General features: G+C 38.3%; 1 protein-coding gene across 1 annotated transcript; it reads right to left on the reverse strand.

The window, feature by feature from the left end:
* Positions 1–1,032: 1,032 nt before the first annotated feature.
* LOC143588830 (F-box/kelch-repeat protein At1g80440-like) lies at positions 1,033–2,097 on the reverse strand. Its single transcript, XM_077069744.1, has one exon. The coding sequence runs from the start codon at positions 2,095–2,097 to the stop codon at positions 1,033–1,035; it is 1,065 nt and encodes a 354-aa protein (XP_076925859.1).
* Positions 2,098–19,321: the final 17,224 nt, after the last annotated feature.

A 19,321-nucleotide genomic window follows, 5' to 3' on the forward strand; every position in this document is an offset into this window, starting at 1 on the left:
GGAACGTATCCGGAAGGGGTTGATCGAAGAAGACCAGGCCGAAGAATAAGAATAATGTTTTTTTTAGTACTTTAATTTTTTTTTAGATATTAATGTGTTTTTTTAATTAATGTGTGTTTTTTTAAATAATTTATGAGTTTTTTTAATAATACGTTTTTTAATACATTTATAAAAAAATAAAAAAAAACCGCTCGCGCCCCCTCTCGCGCCCCTCCACACCATGTCCCGGGGCGCGAGCACCACAACCAACACCCATTTTATCAAGTTTCTCTCTCTGCCACACGTCACAATATTATTGGCTGGCGCCCCCACTCGGGCCTCCTCTCGCGCCCCCCACACCCCTCAGCCTTATAGTTGGATAATCATTAAAAAAACAACTATTGTAAGTGTGAGAAGTGATAGGTGAATAAATGTTGACTTAGACAAGAGACAACATAATAAACCAAGGGATCAACATTATAAAGAAATTATAAATGACTCAACCTTTCTGAATCTATACTCTTTAATAAAATGCTATAAGTTTTACCACTTGTCATTCTTACATTAAACCTCATATTTTTTAACAGATTTATAATAGTTACCATTTTTAAAATTTATACTTCAAAATTTGTTAACTTAATATTTACTTCATATTATTTTTCAAACATTTAATATATATAATTATCTTTTACTTTAAAATTGTTCTAAAGACTATTATACAACGACTGTATTAATAGTGTTTAACGAGTTTATTGTTTCTTATATACTGATGATTTATTAAATATTGTATTTTCAAGAACTATTCGTGTAATACACAGGCTTGAAACTAGTTTGATAATATGAGTCAACCGAAAAGAAAAAAAACGATAGGGGTTTCTAGAGACACCAAACACCCTTTTATACGCCCCGTGTAAGGCTATACGGAACGTATATAAGAGTGTCCCTAGTAGGACCCAAATGATATTCTTGAATATTCTTAATCGTTACCATTGTAAAATCTTGTTGGTCATCAAATTGTCATAAGAATTACATGGTTAATGTTAAAAATCGCATTTATATTTTCAAACAACAACCAGACTGTATATGACCGGAATATTCCTCCGGTATATCTGCCTTTATCCACGTGGAGCTCCTCATATCCAACACGTACAACCCAAGGCTCCCACCCGATCCATCAGATCCAATAACCAGCAATCGACCTCCACATTTGATCATACAAGAGACCAAATTCATATCGTTTGGTATCCTTGTTGTGGAGGAATAATTCAGCGTTGCCACTTCCCCATCATGATACATGTATACCGTCCCATTCCCGCCATCCACACACGTTCGTGGACACATGTCATCTCTCAAAAAATCATCAACCATCGGGTCCCACTGCCACGTACAAGGGTCAAACGCCTCTGCGCTTTTCCCAAATTGCCCTTGCAATAAAGTTTCATAACCACCAATGACATAAAACTTGCCACGGTGGAACACAACTTTACACTCGTCCCGTTCATTCGCCATGTCAGCAACCAACGTCCACTTATCTTCCGCCACATCATACATCATTCCCGACCGGAGCGCATTCTTCTCGGTATCATGCCCGCCGGCGACAACCACCCGCCTCTCATTATCCGACGCACACCCAAAAAACAACCTTGTAGACCCCGGCATATCACGCCCACGCCGCCACGTGGCGGATGCAAAATTATACACGTATACATCACTACACGCCTCCCAATTCTCCGGGTTTAACCCGCCCATAACCACAAGATTAAACCCGACGGAAGCAACCCGGCAAAAAAGTGGCAACCCGTTTGAAAACCCGGGAATCTCCGGCAACCCGGTACAACAACCCGTTACCGGGTCGTAAACCGTGAGACGGTAAACCGGTGTACCCGAATTTTTACTCAACCCTGACTTTGACTTCCGGTTGGGGTCAGTTTGAGATTGCACCATGACGATGACGTGGCGGCTGAGTCCGGCGGACTTGCGGCGGTGGCGAAACGACGGAAGGAGAATCTCCGAGTGCCAGCTCCGGCAGACGGTGACGGCGGAGAGGAGGTGGGTGTAAGGGAGTCGGATCAAACACTCTAAGCTGACGTCATTGGGGAGACCTGGTATAAGCTCCATGGGTAATGTTATCGTTATTATTGTTATTTATAAAGGTTTAATAAAGGTGATGAGAGATTTTAAAGAAAAAAGATGAGGGAATCGGCGAAAGAGTGACGATGAAGCATTGGAGAGGTTAAATATAAATAGTGAGGGAAAGTTTTATGTTAAAATGAAAAAGGAGTTAACGACTAAGGCCGTTTGTTTTTTTAAAGATTTAAGTCTGAATTTGAATACCTATTTGAATGTTAAGAGATGGTTCAAATGTCTAAAATCTGAATCATTAAGAGGTGGAGGCTAGAGACGAACCTCTAGCCGTCGGAAATGGAGCCTAGTCTCTGGGTTAGAAGTTAATGGAGGCCGGAGACAAACGTAAGTTTGTTTTGGGTTAAGAGGTTTTCAGACCCACTAAAAGCTCTTACTGGTTCAGATGTTATTAAGACGATGAACCTCTTAATGCCAGAACAAAACAAACAGCCCCACGTCTGATTACGTCTGACCGAATCAGACGTTTTCCTCTATTCAGAGAAAAGATGCAAAAACAAACAGGGCCTAAGTTTCTTTTCATGCTTTCATATAAAACCAATAGAGTAAAGCATATATAAAATAAGGGAAAATTCCCAAAATAGACGTTTATGAATACGTTTTTCAGGTTTTAGGTGCCATTTCAAACAAATTCTCAAAATAGGTATTATAAACTAGTCGTGACGAATAGTTTATGATTGTCAACGAGTAGTTTGTGTAACCAATAAAAATTTGCCACATGTCTATAAACTAACCATAACGACCAGTTTCACTAATCATCTACTCGTAAAAATTAAATAAGTTTAAAGCCTCGTAATCAACGCCCACGAGTAAATAAGATATCCTTTAGTCGCGACGAGCAAATTATAAAACCTAAAGAGTCACGAGTTGTTTATCAAACAAACCATGATGATGAGTTTGATAACTAAATGCATCGAACCGGTTTGTTTTCCAAAACACTAACTGGAATGGTTAGTTTGTGTGGTCAACTAGTCATTACGAGTAGATAATGGTCAACGATAACTTTACATTCCCAATACGAGTATTTTATTTGTAACTAACTCATCTCGATAAGTTTACCTGGTAAACATTACTCATACGAGTAGTTCATATCTAGTTAACTCGTCCCGACTAGTTTACCTTGTTTATATTCCCGATACGAGTATTTTATTAGTAATTAACTCGTTTTGATAAGTTTACCAGATTTACATTACCGATACGAGTAATTTATTTGAAGTTAACTCGTCGCGTCTGGTTTACCTTGTTTACATTACCGATACGAGTAGTTAATTAGTAACAAACTCGTCTTGACTAGTTTAACATAACAATCTACTCGTCTCGTTACTTTTTAGTCTAAACTAGTCGTTACAATGTTGTTTTGAAGTTCTTGGGTTTATATAGATGTCACGTTCTTGTTGTTTTGAACCCGCACATCAATGGAGGAGGAAATTGATAATATTGTAGTTTGTTACGAGGGAAAGTGGGAAGAAACAAAAGGAGCTACTTAGTATGTTCCGTTTGATTGTGGACGACAAGGTGACATCTATATAAACCCAAGAACTTCAAAACAACATTGTAACGACTAGTTTAGACTAAAAAGTAACGAGACGAGTAGATTGTTATGTTAAACTAGTTAAGACGAGTTTGTTACTAATTAACTACTCGTATCGGTAATGTAAACAAGGTAAACCAGACGCGACGAGTTAACTTCAAATAAATTACTCGTATTGGTAATGTAAATCTGGTAAACTTATCAAAACGAGTTAATTACTAATAAAATACTCGTATCGGGAATATAAACAAGGTAAACTAGTCGGGACAAGTTAACTAGATATGAACTACTCGTATGAGTAATGTTTACCAGGTAAACTTATCGAGACGAGTTAGTTACAAATAAAATACTCGTATTGGGAATGTAAAGTTATCGTTGACCATTATCTACTCGTAATGACTAGTTAACCACACAAACTAACCATTCCAGTTAGTGTTTTGGAAAACAAACCGGTTCGATGCATTTAGTTATCAAACTCATCGTCATGGTTAGTTTGATAAACAACTCGCGACTCTTTAGGTTTTATAATCTGCTCGTCACGACTAAAGGATATTTTATTTACTCGTGGGCGTTGATTACGAGGCTTTAAACTTATTTAATCTTTACGAGTAGATGATTAGTGAAACTGGTCGTTATGGTTAGTTTACAGACAGGTGGCAAATTTTTATTGGTTACACAAACTACTCGTTGACAATCATAAACTATTCGTCACGACTAGTTTATAATACCTATTTTGGGAATTTGTTTGAAATGGCACCTAAAGCCTGAAAAACGTATTCATAAACGCCTATTTTGGGAATTTTCCCATAAAATAATTATATCAGGAAAAGACACTCATAGTCTATGAGTGTCATTTCCTCATATAATTATCTTATATGGTACCGGTACCGAATTCGGTGCCGATTTGATACCGACGGTACCAAAGTTTTAAGTTTCGAGATCGGTATAGTACCGGTACGGTACCGTTATTTCCCGATTTTTTACCTTCTGTACCGGCATAATCCTGGTACCGTCCCGGTACCGAACCGAATATTTCGGTACCGGTACCGGTACCAAGAATTAGTGATTTTCGAGATCGGTATTTTCGGTACCGGTAACGGTCGGTACCTGTACGGTACCGCGCTCATCCCTACTTACAGATAGGGATGGGGGAAATCGGTACTGGTACCAGCGGTACGGGTACCAAAGTTTTAATTTTCGGTACCAATACCGGTACGGTACGGGACCGGTATTTCCCGAATTTTTACCTTTAATCCCGGTCCCGTACCGGTCCCGGTACCGAACCGAATATTTTGATACCGATACCGGTACCAAGAATTCATGAATTTCTGGACTGGGATTTTCGGGATCGGGACCGGTCGGTACCGGTATAGTCCCGATCTCATCACTACTCATAGATACTATTAATGCATAGGTAATCTTGTATGGCCATCCCATTTTTTCTTGTAATGGCCCATAAATTATACAATTACTAGCGGTGCTTACACACAAGTAAACTATAACTTTTTATATTTTTAATCTAAAATAAATTAAATTAAAAATACTACATAATTGAATGCCAGAAAAATGATATACGATAATTCAAACCAAAAAAATGTAACGTGTTCAGTTAACTGATTACTTAAATATTTTTTTAATTACAAAATAATTAAATGCAAAAATAAAAAAGAAATAAAAAAATAATAAAGAAAAAGTTTAGGGTGTTTTGTTGCAAATATTTAAAAGCAAAAATTTTGTTGTTACTTTAGCTTTTCATTAACAGAGATGTATAATTGCTCCAAGTGGTAATTTACTATATAGTAAAGATTAGGTTTGGTTGTGAGGTAAAATCTAAAATCTAAGCGTATTCTCTTCTCATTCCCTATAATTATTTGAGGGGAGTTTGTAAATTATATGGTGAGGTTGTGAGTGTAAATTATAGGGTGGAAGGAGAAATGTAGTGATTTTTTGTAAATTTAGGGAAACATTGTTTCCCCTATTTATTTTTTAATATTTGTTGGATTGGTTGTGAGTAGAAGAGAAAGAAAACTGTAATGATAAATGTATAAAAAATATTATTTAATTGAATAAGATAGAGAAATGTAGTGTTTTTTAGTATAGTTATAGAGATAGAGATAAGAAAAAAAAGCCAAGAATGCTCTAATATGTAATTTGATGTTTTGATTTTTATGTTTTATAATGATTAATAATTATTATTAGTGGTATGGTGTATCTGCCTAAAAATGTGAAGTTTTGAAATCCTTACAAAGTAAGAAACAATGTTAATTGTTAAAAAAATTTGTTGATAAAGGAACTGATTAACACAGGTGAGCATTTTTTTAGAATGAAAGGTGGTTCATTTAATTTGGTCAATTGTTGGTTAGGGGTTAGTCGCTCTAATACCATTTTAATTAATATTAATAAATCCAACTATATTTAAGGTCACATAAAAAAAAAGTAGTTAGGCTATGTGTAGTATAGGGGCTACAACATAGGGCGACGATTTGCGTCATGTGACGACCAATCAGCAATGATAGGTTTTTGTTTTAAGGGTGTAATTGTGTTGTAGCCCCAAATATATATATGTATATATATCATACACACAAACTATTATAATAATAATAACATCAACAACAGGCGACAAGTTTTCATCCCCCCCCCCCCACCAACACACATACCCCCCACAAATCACTCGAATATCGCCTCGGCGTTCCTCAAATTTGTATCCCCCATTGCCCCTACCTATCGCCCCACTACGCATTGCCTTAAAAAGAAGAAATGAAACAAATCTTACTCTATATAAATTAAACAACTAAAAGCTACAATTCTTACATTTTATTGATGGAGAGAAACGATTGACCAATCAAAAACACTAGAGGGTTAATAATTCTACGAAGTCACTAATTTCATCCTCCGTAAGCAAGTACTTCATTTCCCGTTGAATACCTGGACATAAATTAATGTCAACAATTAGCATGTATTACAATATATGTAATAGCATATGTTGTATGTAATAACTGAATATTGCGTAATAACTCATTTACATGCATGTAATAACATAATATTATTACAGTATTAATAACACAAAATGTGGCATGCAATATGTAAAATTAAATAAACAAAATATGTTTAATGCATATCAATGGAAGAGTATTGGAGGCAGGAGTGTTCAGAATTTGATTCGAATTCGAAACATTCGAAATTCTTTTCGATTCGAATCCATTTTTTAAAAATTTGAATTCGATTCGATTTAATTCGTATTCGAATCGAATACAATTTATGATTTATTATTCGATTCGAAATTCAAATTTAAATATAGCACATATTATCATTTTCTATTCCATACTATTTGTATTTTAATTTTCAACTTATTATCACATGGTATTGTAGTTATTTTAAACTAATATTTGTGTGTTTTACAATTATGATTTTGGTTTTTGAAAATTTTCACATAGGTAAACTTGAATAAATTCGATTTCAGTTCGTATTCGATTCGAATTCGAGTTTCGAATACGAATCACATCGAATTTCGAATATAGCATATAATATGAATACGAATTCGAATCGAATAATTGAACTTTTATTTGAATACAAATACGAATACTTGCAAAAAAATAAATTATTTGGATTACTCAGTCGATTAACTTGAAAATTCATTATTCGATTCGATTAACACCCCTAATTGGAGGTTAAATACGAGGCAAGGTGTATAAAACGGAAAGGTACAAGTTTTGTTTTCTGGTTTTATAAACCAATAACGTAAAGTATCTATAAATGAAATAATTACGGGTAATAAAAATTGCTTTAAGTGGTAATTTAGTAGATGGGTAAGGTTGTTAGGTTTGGTTATGAGTTAAATCTAATCTGTAGTTTGGTGTTTTTATTTTAAGATTTTGTTAATTGATTGGTATCGGATGAGCCTTTTTTAGAATGAAAGTTGTAGGTTCCCTGGACGGATCACACGAGATATCCCGATATACACAGGTGCGGAATCCCTGTGTAGATCGTTACGGACGTAGAATACAATCACACGAACACAATACGAACAACCACACGTTATATTGATAACTCGAACCGTGATACTTACAGACTCTCGACCTCACGTCAATAGACTTACTGAATTACACGTAAATAACCAACTCGATCAACTAAAACTCTAACCCATAAACAGTAAGCCGTACAGTACACTATATAAATACACGACAACTTCGCCTCAGGCGAAGTTGTCTATAACTTCGCTCGTTCAACAAGTTCGCCTAGGCGAACTTGTCAAAAACTTCGCTTGGTTAACAAGTTCGCCTAAGCGAACTTGTCAACAACTTCGCTTTTACAAACAAATACACAAACAATATTACAGACTCAATTACAGACATTAGACATATGAACTACTGACATCTATGCACCAACAGACTCCCCTTTGGCAGTAGCTTCATATCTTGATCTTTCAGCTCTTGTCTCGTAATCCTGTATCTTCAAGCGTGCACTCCTTCTCTAACACACACCGTGACTACTCGCTGATACTTCCTTGCTTCATCCTTCCAAGCAGGAATATAGAATATCTTCTTTTCATTCAACACTTGCAAATCAGCTTTCGATAAGTTAACAAGATGCATCGGGTCATACACCCTCAGCACTTCTTGTTCATCTTCGTCTTCCATCACGGCTTCAGCAGTCTGGCAATCAACGTACCACCATTTTAGATTCTTCAACACATCTTGAGGCATATTCTTCATTGGAACCTCCTTGATGCATCGGATCGGTTTGTACTTCATCACCATCCATGGCTTGCCATCTGCTCTCAATCCCCTTTCTGTATCCTCCACGAGCTTTCCCTTCTGTGGCTTTAATAATTCAAACTTCTTATCTTTTATGCTTTCTTTCCACACGATCTTCTCAATCACTCTTGCCATGTTGTTGTCACTTCTATTTATCAGGCCCAACCTGGCCAAATCCTTCACCTCACATTCCGGCAACGTATTGAGAGATCTCAACATTCTCTTGAAGTATTGAATACCATCATAACGCTTCACCACAAACAACTTCATCTGTTCATCATAAATCCAACAGATAATTCCCTTCTTCGACTCAGCATAGCCTTTGATGTTATAACTCTTCTTGAACATGGCTGGAACAGCAGGCTTCTTGGTCTTAATAAACCAATGAACACAGCCTTCCTTCCACCTAGGCTGCTCCTCCCACTCAGTCTCATCCATCTCAGTACTCACGTCGGCTTTCTCAACATCAGGGATCTCGTGTTCAACGTTTTCTTCTACTATCTCCCCCTCTTCTATCCCATCTTCAATCACAATCTGCTCACCGATCTTCTCAATCACATCACTCGGCAGCACATCTTCATCAAACAGCACATCGTCGCTGAACATGTCATCGTCAAGCTCCTTCAACGCATCAATCACGTCATCCTCCACCAACACCACATCATCACCACCAGCCGCGTCGGTAGACTCCCCCTCAGCTGTGGAAGTACCAAGAGCTTGAGAAGTTCTTGGCAGCTCACCACCTGCATCTTTCGATGCATTGGGATCATCATCTCGGTCGTTTCTCTTCTTCGTTCTGAGCTCGTCGCCCTTACAGCTCATCTCCCCCTGAGATGCCAAGAACTCCTTCAAGGCATCTATGATTTTCCCATGCTCAACCAGGAGGGATGACTGTAGTTGATTTGCTTCCACTAGGCTTTGAATAGTCTTTGATTGCTCTGCCACGATCCGCTCTAGTGAAGCTATTCTCTCTGAGTCTGACATAGGCGAAGGCGAGACTCCAGAAGCAGGCGTAACCGCAGGTTGTACCATACCTGATAACCCTGCAGCAGTAACGACCGTTGACTCTACAAATCGTGCAGTTACCACCGACTGAGTAAGCGTTGGAGGTGGTAGTGACACGATCTCCGGAGTCGACGTCTGGAGAGCAGTGATGGATGAAGTGCCAGCAGCTGATGTAGCCACCACGGGAACATCCGCAGCGCTTGTACTTGTAACCTGTACAGAAGAAGGAACAATAGACATACCAGACAGTGCGGCCGGAGCAAAACGTACAGTCCTTGAAGTCTCTCCAGCTCCCATGCCAGCACCTGTCCTTTCCCGTCTTGATCTTCTAATCAGCTTATGTATATCTTCTTCCTCTTCCGACTCATCATCATCCTCCGTTCTCTTTCTTTTCCCGAACGTTCTCTCTCGAGACACCATCAACCGTCTCCCCTCATTCATAATCTCATCCAAATCGGAGTCAGCCATCGACGTAGCTGCTCTAGTCATACTCACACCCGAACCTTGTGCAGCCGAGACCTGCACCTCTTCAACTTGATCCATATCAAAATAACCTTGACCTCCAAAGACAACATCGCCTAAAATTTCAAAAATTTAACCCTTAAAATGTTAACAGTTATCAATTAAGTTATAAATTTTCCTTTAAGAAATAAATAACATGATCAATTCTAAGTAACCAGTTAAAAATCATAAAACTATATAAGTACAAGAACGTAAAAATTTAAAGTATAAGGGATCAAATTTCAGTCTCGATAGGGACTGCTACGTTTTTAGGAAAGATCCGAACATGAATCATACTAACTACGTGACTGTCACATAGATCCGTGTTTAGCTGTATTATGACATATAGAGACAGGTTGTAAGCAGGTATAACTTAAGATGGTTTTCATCGTTTCTGTGATACGAGTTAGGTTCAATTAAGCCTCAAAATTTAAGTGGGCAACAACTCAGAAATATTGATGCCTCTTATCTATCCTCAAAGCGTATTTGGCTTTCCCCAAGTCACCCCGAATTGACTTCGACCCATAGTGTCTGATTAAGTTGTAAATATTCTTGATCTGCTTCCCGTTCTTCTCTCTTACTCAATGATTGTGAAGTCTTGATAATGTCATCTCTAATATTTCAATAATTCCAATTATATATATATATATATATATTTTTTTTTTGAATAAAAATAGACTTCAAAGTAGAAATTAACTGCAAATCCCGTATCTAGATCACTGCAGTATCTTGAGACGCTATCTTCACGGGAATCAGAACACACATGGGCTCGTGTATGACTGGGTAATCGCTTTTCTGCCAATTATATATATATATATATATATATTTTTTTTGAATAAAAATAGACTTCAAAGTAGAAATTAACTGCAAATCCCGTATCTAGATCACTGCAGTATCTTGAGACGCTATCTTCACGGGAATCAGAACACACATGGGCTCGTGTATGACTGGGTAATCGCTTTTCTGCCTATCATTCGAAAAGATATATATGAAGACACGCAAAACTCTTAAGGAGTTTCCACGTAAAATCAAGTAAAATTAGTTTGTATCACATCTACTTTTACGCACCATTAAAAGTTACCATGACATACAATGACAGTCCTAAAGTCTTTTAAGCCTAATAACTTCACTAGTTAAGCACACAGAATTAGTATATTTATCATTTTCCAAGGTTGGATCAATTTTCCGTTTAACATAGCTAACGCACTTCTTACGAAGTAACAGACTTGAAAAATAATTTCATTTCCCTTTTTTTCTTTCAAAATTTTAACATTAATCGCCCCGACCAAAACAAAGTCTTCAGGTAAACGGCTATCCCGAAGATCCAATGGATCAGCTGGACCGACCACATACTAGTATGTGTCCTTCTAACTAAGTATGATCGACTAATTTTAAGCGAAAGAATGAAAAACCTATCATAAACCACCCCGGTCACTATCAGTAATCTGGTTAATGGCTATCCTCAAAATCTACAAGTGGAAAATGAGGACCAAAACATGTCCGAAGACATGTCCTTCAAACTGATGTAACCGACATATTTTTAAGCGATTAGTGACGTTTTTTTTTTTTTTTTTTTTTTAAATAAACACAAGAAAAGCATGGTTACTCGGGATTGATCATCCCATTCAGTTCAATAAGGTTTTGAAATCTGGATTTGTCAAACGCTTTAGTGTATAAATCAGCGAAATTATCAAGCGTATCCACCTTTTCAAGCATTATCAGTTTCTTCTCAGCACAATCCCGTATGAAATGATGACGTATGTCAATGTGTTTAGTTTTACTATGTTTCACGGGATTGTTAGTTACTGAGATAGCAGCTGTGTTATCAATGCAAATAGGAGTAAGTAAGAAATTCAGACCATAGTCGCGCAACTGTTGTTGAATCCAAAGAACCTGAGAGCAGCAGTTGGATGCTGCCATGTATTCTGCCTCACAGGTTGAAATTGCGACTGAAGTCTGCTTCTTGCATTGCCACGACACCAATCTTCCACCAAGAAACTGACATCCTCCAGTTGTTGATTTCCGACTCTGATTGCACCCTCCATAATCAGAATCTGTGTAAGCGACCAGCTCCAAGTCTCCTCCTCTCGGGTACCACAACCCTAGCTTCGGCTTTCCCTTGAGATACCGCAGTATCCTCTTTGCACCTTTCAAATGAGATTCTTTTGGATTTGCCTGAAAACGTGCACAAAGACAAACAGCAAACATTATATCAGGCCTAGATGCAGTTAAGTACATTAAAGAACCTATTATTGCCCGATATTGAGTTGGGTCCACATCTGCATCACCGTCTACTTCAGCACCCAATTTGTGATTGACGCAGATTGGAGTATCATATGGAGAACTATCCTCCATCTTGAAGCGCTTGAGCACATCATGAACATACTTCGTCTGATGAATGAACATCCCGTCCTTCTTCTGATCAACCTGCAATCCTAGAAAGAAAGTTAGTTCACCCATAGCACTCATTTCAAACCTTTTCTTCATGACAGCTTCAAACTCCTGACACATGGAGACTTTTGATGCAACAAACATAATGTCATCCACGTAGACTTGTACCAGCAGGAAGTCGCTTCCATCTCTTTTGAAGAACAACGTGCTATCAATTTTCCCTCTTTCAAAACCATTCTCGAGCAAGTAATCCGATAAAGTTGCATACCAGGCACGAGGTGCCTGATGTAATCCATACAACGCCTTGTTCAACCTGTACACGTGATCTAGATAGTCTGGGTCAGGAAAACCCGGAGGTTGCTCAACATACACAACCTCATCAACTTTCCCATTTAAAAACGCACTCTTCACATCTAGCTGAAACACCTTCATCTTTTCATAAGCAGCAAACGCTAAAAACAATCTTATGGCTTCCAACCTAGCGACAGGAGCGAACACTTCGTTATAATCAATCCCCTCTTGTTGATTAAAACCTTTAACGACCAGCCTCGCCTTGTTTCTTATAATAATCCCCTTATCGTCTCTCTTACACTTGAACACCCATTTTGTGCCTATCGCATGCACATTCTTTGGTTTTTCAACCAAAGTCCAAACTTCCATCTTCTCGAATTGAGCCAACTCTTCTTGCATGGCCTCGACCCACGAGCTGTCCTTTAAAGCCATTTGATAATTTTTCGGTTCAATCTGGCTTATAAAGCAGGTATACAGGCATTCATCGATTATTCCTGTCTCCTTAATGCTTGTATAAACACAGGTATGTTCATTCAAGCTACTTCTCGTTTGTACACCTGAGGACACATCACCAATCACATTATCCAAAGGGTGATCTTTATGAATTCTCGTGGTCGGAACAGAACCAACATGCAAATTATCTTCCAAATTAGAAGAGATCTCATCAATGGTTGTTTCATGCTGAGAGTGAAAAGGATTGATAAATTCTTCTTCAGCAGAGGCAGCAGGGGTACCAATAGTGTTTGATGAGGAAGGTTGACACTTATCAATCAGCTGTCTTTGCAATAGATTTTCTTCCTCATCGAGTATCATCTTCGTCGCAGCTCTTTCTTCTTCTTCAGAAATCTCCAAATCCGGTACGTTAAACGACTTAAAAAGCTTAACATAGTCGAAAAGCTCAGCAGGTCCATTGCTTGGTTTTGGCGGTTGGTAACTTGTGATGTCGGTGTTACACACCACCTCCACCTTGCAAGTCGAAGTATTGAAGACACGTCTGTTGGGAGTACCAACAACATAACCGACTAATATTCCTTCATCGGCTACTTCGCCAAATTTAGAGTTTGTCTTCAAGATCGAACAAGGGGACCCGAATGGTTCAAGACCACTCAAGTTGGGCTTCCTTCCATGCATAAGCTCGTAACATGTTTTACCATGTCTCTTAACGGTTAATACTCTATTCAGAACATAGCAGGCTGTAGCAACTGCTTCAGCCCAGAACATCACTGGAAGCTTCGAATCTGCCAGCATAGTTCTGGCTCCTTCAATTAAAGTTCGGTTCTTCCTTTCAGCCACTCCATTCTGTTGCGGAGTATACGGAGCGCTGTATTGATGTTCAATTCCTTTCTGAAGACAGAAGATCTCCATCTCAAAATTCTTGAACTCCGTTCCATTGTCACTTCTGATGAACTTAACTATTTTACTCATGACGTTCTCAACTTTTGTAATCAAATTCTTCACCATTTGAGCCGTTTCATCCTTCGTTTTCAGAAAATATACCCACGAATATCGCGAGTAGTCATCAGTGATCACCAAGCAGTAAGAAGTACCTCCTAGACTTTTTACATTCACGGGACTGAAGAGATCCATGTGAAGCAGTTCTAGAGTACTGGAAATAGAGTTGACCTTCTTGGTGAGATGGGATTTCTTGTGTTGCTTTCCCTTCTTGCATGCAATACATTTGTCTTCAAAGTTAAAACTTTTCAAGGGAACGCCCATCACAAGCCCATTCCTGACAATGTGGTTCATCTTCCGAAGATGAATGTGCCCCGTCCTCCTGTGCCACAATTCGGATTCCGATTCGCTTGCTTTCGTCATTAAACATGATTCTCCCGTGGCCATTTCAGTAGACCTCATATCCATCACATAAGTATTTGTATCACGTGGAGCTTTCGTCACTATCCACTCGTCTGGTATCTGAAAACCAGGCTTCAACACGATCGCCTCATTCTTCGTGAAATGAACAGTGTACTCCTTATCACAAATCTGCGACACACTCAGCAGATTGTGCTTCAACTCTTCTACAAAGTTCACATTCTCAAGAGTTATTTTCCCATTGGACACCGTTCCTTTTCCAGTAATTCTTCCTCCACTTTCACCAGCAAAGCTAACTCTCGCTCCTTGAACAGGTTTTAAGTCGTGCAACAAGTATTTGTTGCCCGTCATGTGCCGGGAACAGCCGCTATCTACAATCCAAAGACTGTGGGCAGCCCTGTTCAACTGTTTCTGCAAAATAAAGCAAATGATTAGAATCTAGGGACCCAAGACCAATTGGTCTTGGATCTATACATCCCGTACTTCTGCTTTCCAAAGTTAGCATCTGGATAATTCATGTCAGTCCTATTAGGAAATCTCCTTGGAAATTGAGTGTGAGGCCTTCCAAACCTATGTGTATTGAAAGTATTATATCTAGCAGTTTGGTTATTAGCATTGTTAAACTGAGGTTTGTTTCTGTGAAAACCTGAATTAGTTACATTTCGAAACTTTGAAGGGTTTTCATTTTTAGCAGTATTAAAATTACCATTAGACTTATGCTCAGTTTTAATAGGCCACACGCCTCTGAATTTAAGCGTCAGAGGACAATCTGCAACAAGATGTCCTAACTTATTACACCTAAAACAACTCCTATACTCCATTTTCTTTTCAAAGGTTGTTTTGGATGTCGAGGCAGTGTTACCGGCCGTTCGTCTCACATAAGGTGGGACGTACGGATTGAGTGGAGTACTCTTTTTATAAGTTTTATCTTTTTCTCCACCAGTGGGTAACACTACCTTCTCTTTTGTCTTACCCGATTCGGACAACTTATCCGAATCTGATGAGACTGGACTCGTAACAGAAATATTCACACTTGAAACAGGCGAACTCGTTTCACCACTACTAACACTTGATTCTTTACTCGTAACCTTGATTGGAACTGTCTGAGGAACTTCAAAATCAACAGATTTCTGAACACTAGGGTTATAAGTATAATTGTGGTTATAAGGTGGTGGAACCTCGTGATAACCAAGTCCTCCTCTCTTTGTAGAGGTACCTTGATCACTAACAAGGTGATCAAGAATAGCTGAGGAATTTCGGAACTGCTCCAGTTTTCGGTTTAGTTCCACCACTTTCACCTGGTGATCAGCAATCTGCTTTTCTCGTTCAGCAATCAGTTTAGTTTTTTCTTCTAAAACCTCATAACTTAGATCAATTACTTCAATTTTTTCAGCAAGTTTTGTTTTTAAGCTTTTAACATCTTTTTCACAAGCTTTTATTTTAACTTTATAACTGTTTTCTCTTGCTTTCATAAAGTGATGATCTTCTTTAAGAGTTTTAAATTCAGCATCTAAACGAACATACTGATCAGTTATGGTAGCAAGTTGCTCAGACAAATTCTCACATTTAGTACAAATAGATTTAGAACTTACCTCGGAGACTTGATCATTGTTATCTGCCATGAAAGCTTTTTCCTTACCAGTAGCTTTCACTTCTCCGGTAGTCTTTTCACGTTCTTCATTCTCAACCTTAGCCATATTTGCCTGTTCACTAGTTTCATTCGAATGCAGGTTCCAGTTGTATTCACCTGCTTCTCTGGACAACATGGCATTGACTTCTTTAGTACTCCCAGTGTGCTGTGCAGACCGGCCCTGACCACGTTCAACTCGCTCGTTTCTGCATTCTTTGGCAAAGTGCCCGTTTTGTTGACAGTTATAGCACCTCACCTTAGACTTGTCGAACCCTGGCCTGCCACCAACAAACTTTCTCCCCGTCTTTCTCATGAACTTCTTCACTCTCCTCACTATCATGGCCATCTGCCATTGTAAATCCATTTCCTCCAGATCATCAGCATCGATCTGGTCATAGTCTTCATCTAGCATCGCAGGATCAACCACCTTTCCTTGAATATAGTTTTCATATGAAGCAATAAATGAAGCATAGAGGCCAAACTGCTCTTCAGCAGATTTGACGCTCATTGGCATCTTAGAGTAATTATTGCTTGAGGAACTTGAAGATCCACTACTCTGGCTTGCTGTCTGTTGAGTACCACTTGATCCACCCGCAACAAAGCAAACATCCCCATTTGAGTTTACTGACACTTGCCCCTCTTGTGAAGAATTGGCACCCGACTCACCCTTCGAGTAGTAGGCGGCAGAATCAGTCTTTGAACTTGTATTGGAGTTTACTTTAGCACCGTACATGCCTGGATCTTGAACCTGATCCATAGATGTTTCTTTTCTTACCATATTAAGCTCAAAAGTTCTGAGCTTGTTGACAGTGGTTTCAAGATCATAAGTAGGGAAGTCCTTGTCTTCCCTCATTAGCACAGTATACATCTCCCATATTGGTGGGAGGGCATCGAGAAGCTTTTCCACAATCTCTTCTTCTCGGTAGGAAATTGAGTAGTTACTCAATTCAGTCATTAGATGATAATATCGAGTGATAATGTCATCAAGAGATTCGTTCTTTAAGTACTTAAAGACTGAAAATTGAGTTTTTAGTAACTTTATCTTTGATGCCCGAATACCTACATTTCCTTCAAATCTGCTCTCAAGAGCTTCCCAAAGCTCTCTAGCTGATGTATACTTTCTGAACGTATGGAGGATCTCCTGTGGAAGAGCCATAGTGATTGCAGCATGAGCCTTGCTCTCGGCTTCATACATCTTTTTCTCCTCCTCTTCCATTTTACTGTATTTCTTGATTTGGTCTCGACCCTCATACTCCATGATTGGTGGAATATATCCATCTTGGATGCATACCCACATTTTCGCATCCTGGTACTTAACGTATTGTATGAACCGATCCTTCCACGCGACAAAATCGGTTCCCTTCAGCAACCTTGGGGCCTTTGTAGCTGACCCCGCTTCAACTTCCATCTTGACAAGCTCCGAAATGTTGATCGACGACATCCTTCTTGAAGAGTAAGAAACCCGAAAAAAAAATTCTGAAAAGGGCGAAGTTAAAAAAAAAATTTCTTCTGAACAGTACTGTAGGCGAAGTTAAGGATAACTTCGCTTAAGTAATAACTTCGCTGGATTCTTCTTAAATTCGCGTGACTGGGCGAAGTTGAGAATAACTTCGCTTAGGGTAGGCGAACTTAGAAAGTAGGCGAACTTGATTAGAACTTCGCTGAGCTAGGCGAACTTGATGAGAACTTCGCTGAGTTAGGCGAAGTTGAGGAGGTAGGCGAAGTTGTGAATAACTTCGCTTCTCCTTATATCTTCGCTGAAACCCTACGTAACCTGACGGCAACTTCGCCTGATGAACAACAACTTCGCCTGACGAACTGAAACTTTCTGCAGATCTGAAAATCGGATTTTAACGACGTTTTTGACGGTTTAAAGGCTTAAACACACTGGTAGGAGGCTAGAATGAGCAAAAACACCACAAACTCGTCCCGTAAATACCCGAAATGAGACGAATTCTACACCCGCGTGAATATCCCGAACCACACAATCGAGCAAAAGCTCTGATACCAATTGTAGGTTCCCTGGACGGATCACACGAGATATCCCGATATACACAGGTGCGGAATCCCTGTGTAGATCGTTACGGACGTAGAATACAATCACACGAACACACGAACACAATACGAACAACCACACGTTATATTGATAACTCGAACCGTGATACTTACAGACTCTCGACCTCACGTCAATAGACTTACTGAATTACACGTAAATAACCAACTCGATCAACTAAAACTCTAACCCATAAACAGTAAGCCGTACACTATATAAATACACGACAACTTCGCCTCAGGCGAAGTTGTCTATAACTTCGCTCGTTCAACAAGTTCGCCTAGGCGAACTTGTCAACAACTTCGCTTGGTTAACAAGTTCGCCTAAGCGAACTTGTCAACAACTTCGCTTTTACAAACAAATACACAAACAATATTACAGACTCGATTACAGACATTAGACATATGAACTACTGACATCTATGCACCAACAAAAGTTGGTTCAAATAACTTGGTCGGTGGTTTAGTACCATTTTAACTAATAAATCCAATTATATTTTAGGTTAGAAATAAAAAAAAAACACTTTGAAAGGAGAATAATGAAATAAATGATCTATTGTTTACATAATGTTAATTCAAAATTTCTTTTGGAAAACTTAATAAAGGGTAATATGGAAACTTGATAAAGCTTAAAAATGAATGTTTATGTAATAAATAAAGTAACACATCATAGATATTTTCTCGAAAGCCATACTATGTTGAAAACTCTTTGTACTATTTGTTATACAAATTCATGTAAATTTTAATACGTTCTTAGAAAAATTGAAGTATAAATATATTTATAGTCTTTTCACACATATATTATATGTATATGCGTATATATACACATATAAATCACATGATAACATGTAAAAAAACCAAGGAAAAATCACATAATGGTTGAAAACAATCAAAGAGCAGAGACAGAGGGAACAACTTCTTTAATTTTAATTTTTTTACTGAAGTCTTACGTATACGGTTCTAACACAATAAAGGTTTTGAAATAAACGAGCCACGATACATCATACATGTATATAATAAGTAGTACACACTGCTATGTATAACTAGGGGTTGTAATATATCTTTTAAAAACAATTATAAATATGAGTTACACACGACACGGTTATACATACAATATATCAATGTTTTTAAGCCATATATAGTAATATTATACTAAAATAAAAGGGGATATACTTATGGTATAACTTTTATAAAACAGCCAAATTAAAAAGAGATTAGATCCATTTTGTACAC

Source organism: Bidens hawaiensis, unplaced genomic scaffold (genome assembly GCF_021521415.1).
Source record: "Bidens hawaiensis isolate Kalapana, Puna unplaced genomic scaffold, B.hawaiensis_p1.1 tig00036798_1, whole genome shotgun sequence".
Lineage (NCBI taxonomy): Eukaryota > Viridiplantae > Streptophyta > Magnoliopsida > Asterales > Asteraceae > Bidens > Bidens hawaiensis.

Bases quoted from the DNA above. Each gene is read 5' to 3' on its own strand.
- LOC143588830 (XM_077069744.1), bottom strand. From the start codon at position 2,097: ATGGAGCTTATACCAGGTCTCCCCAATGACGTCAGCTTAGAGTGTTTG.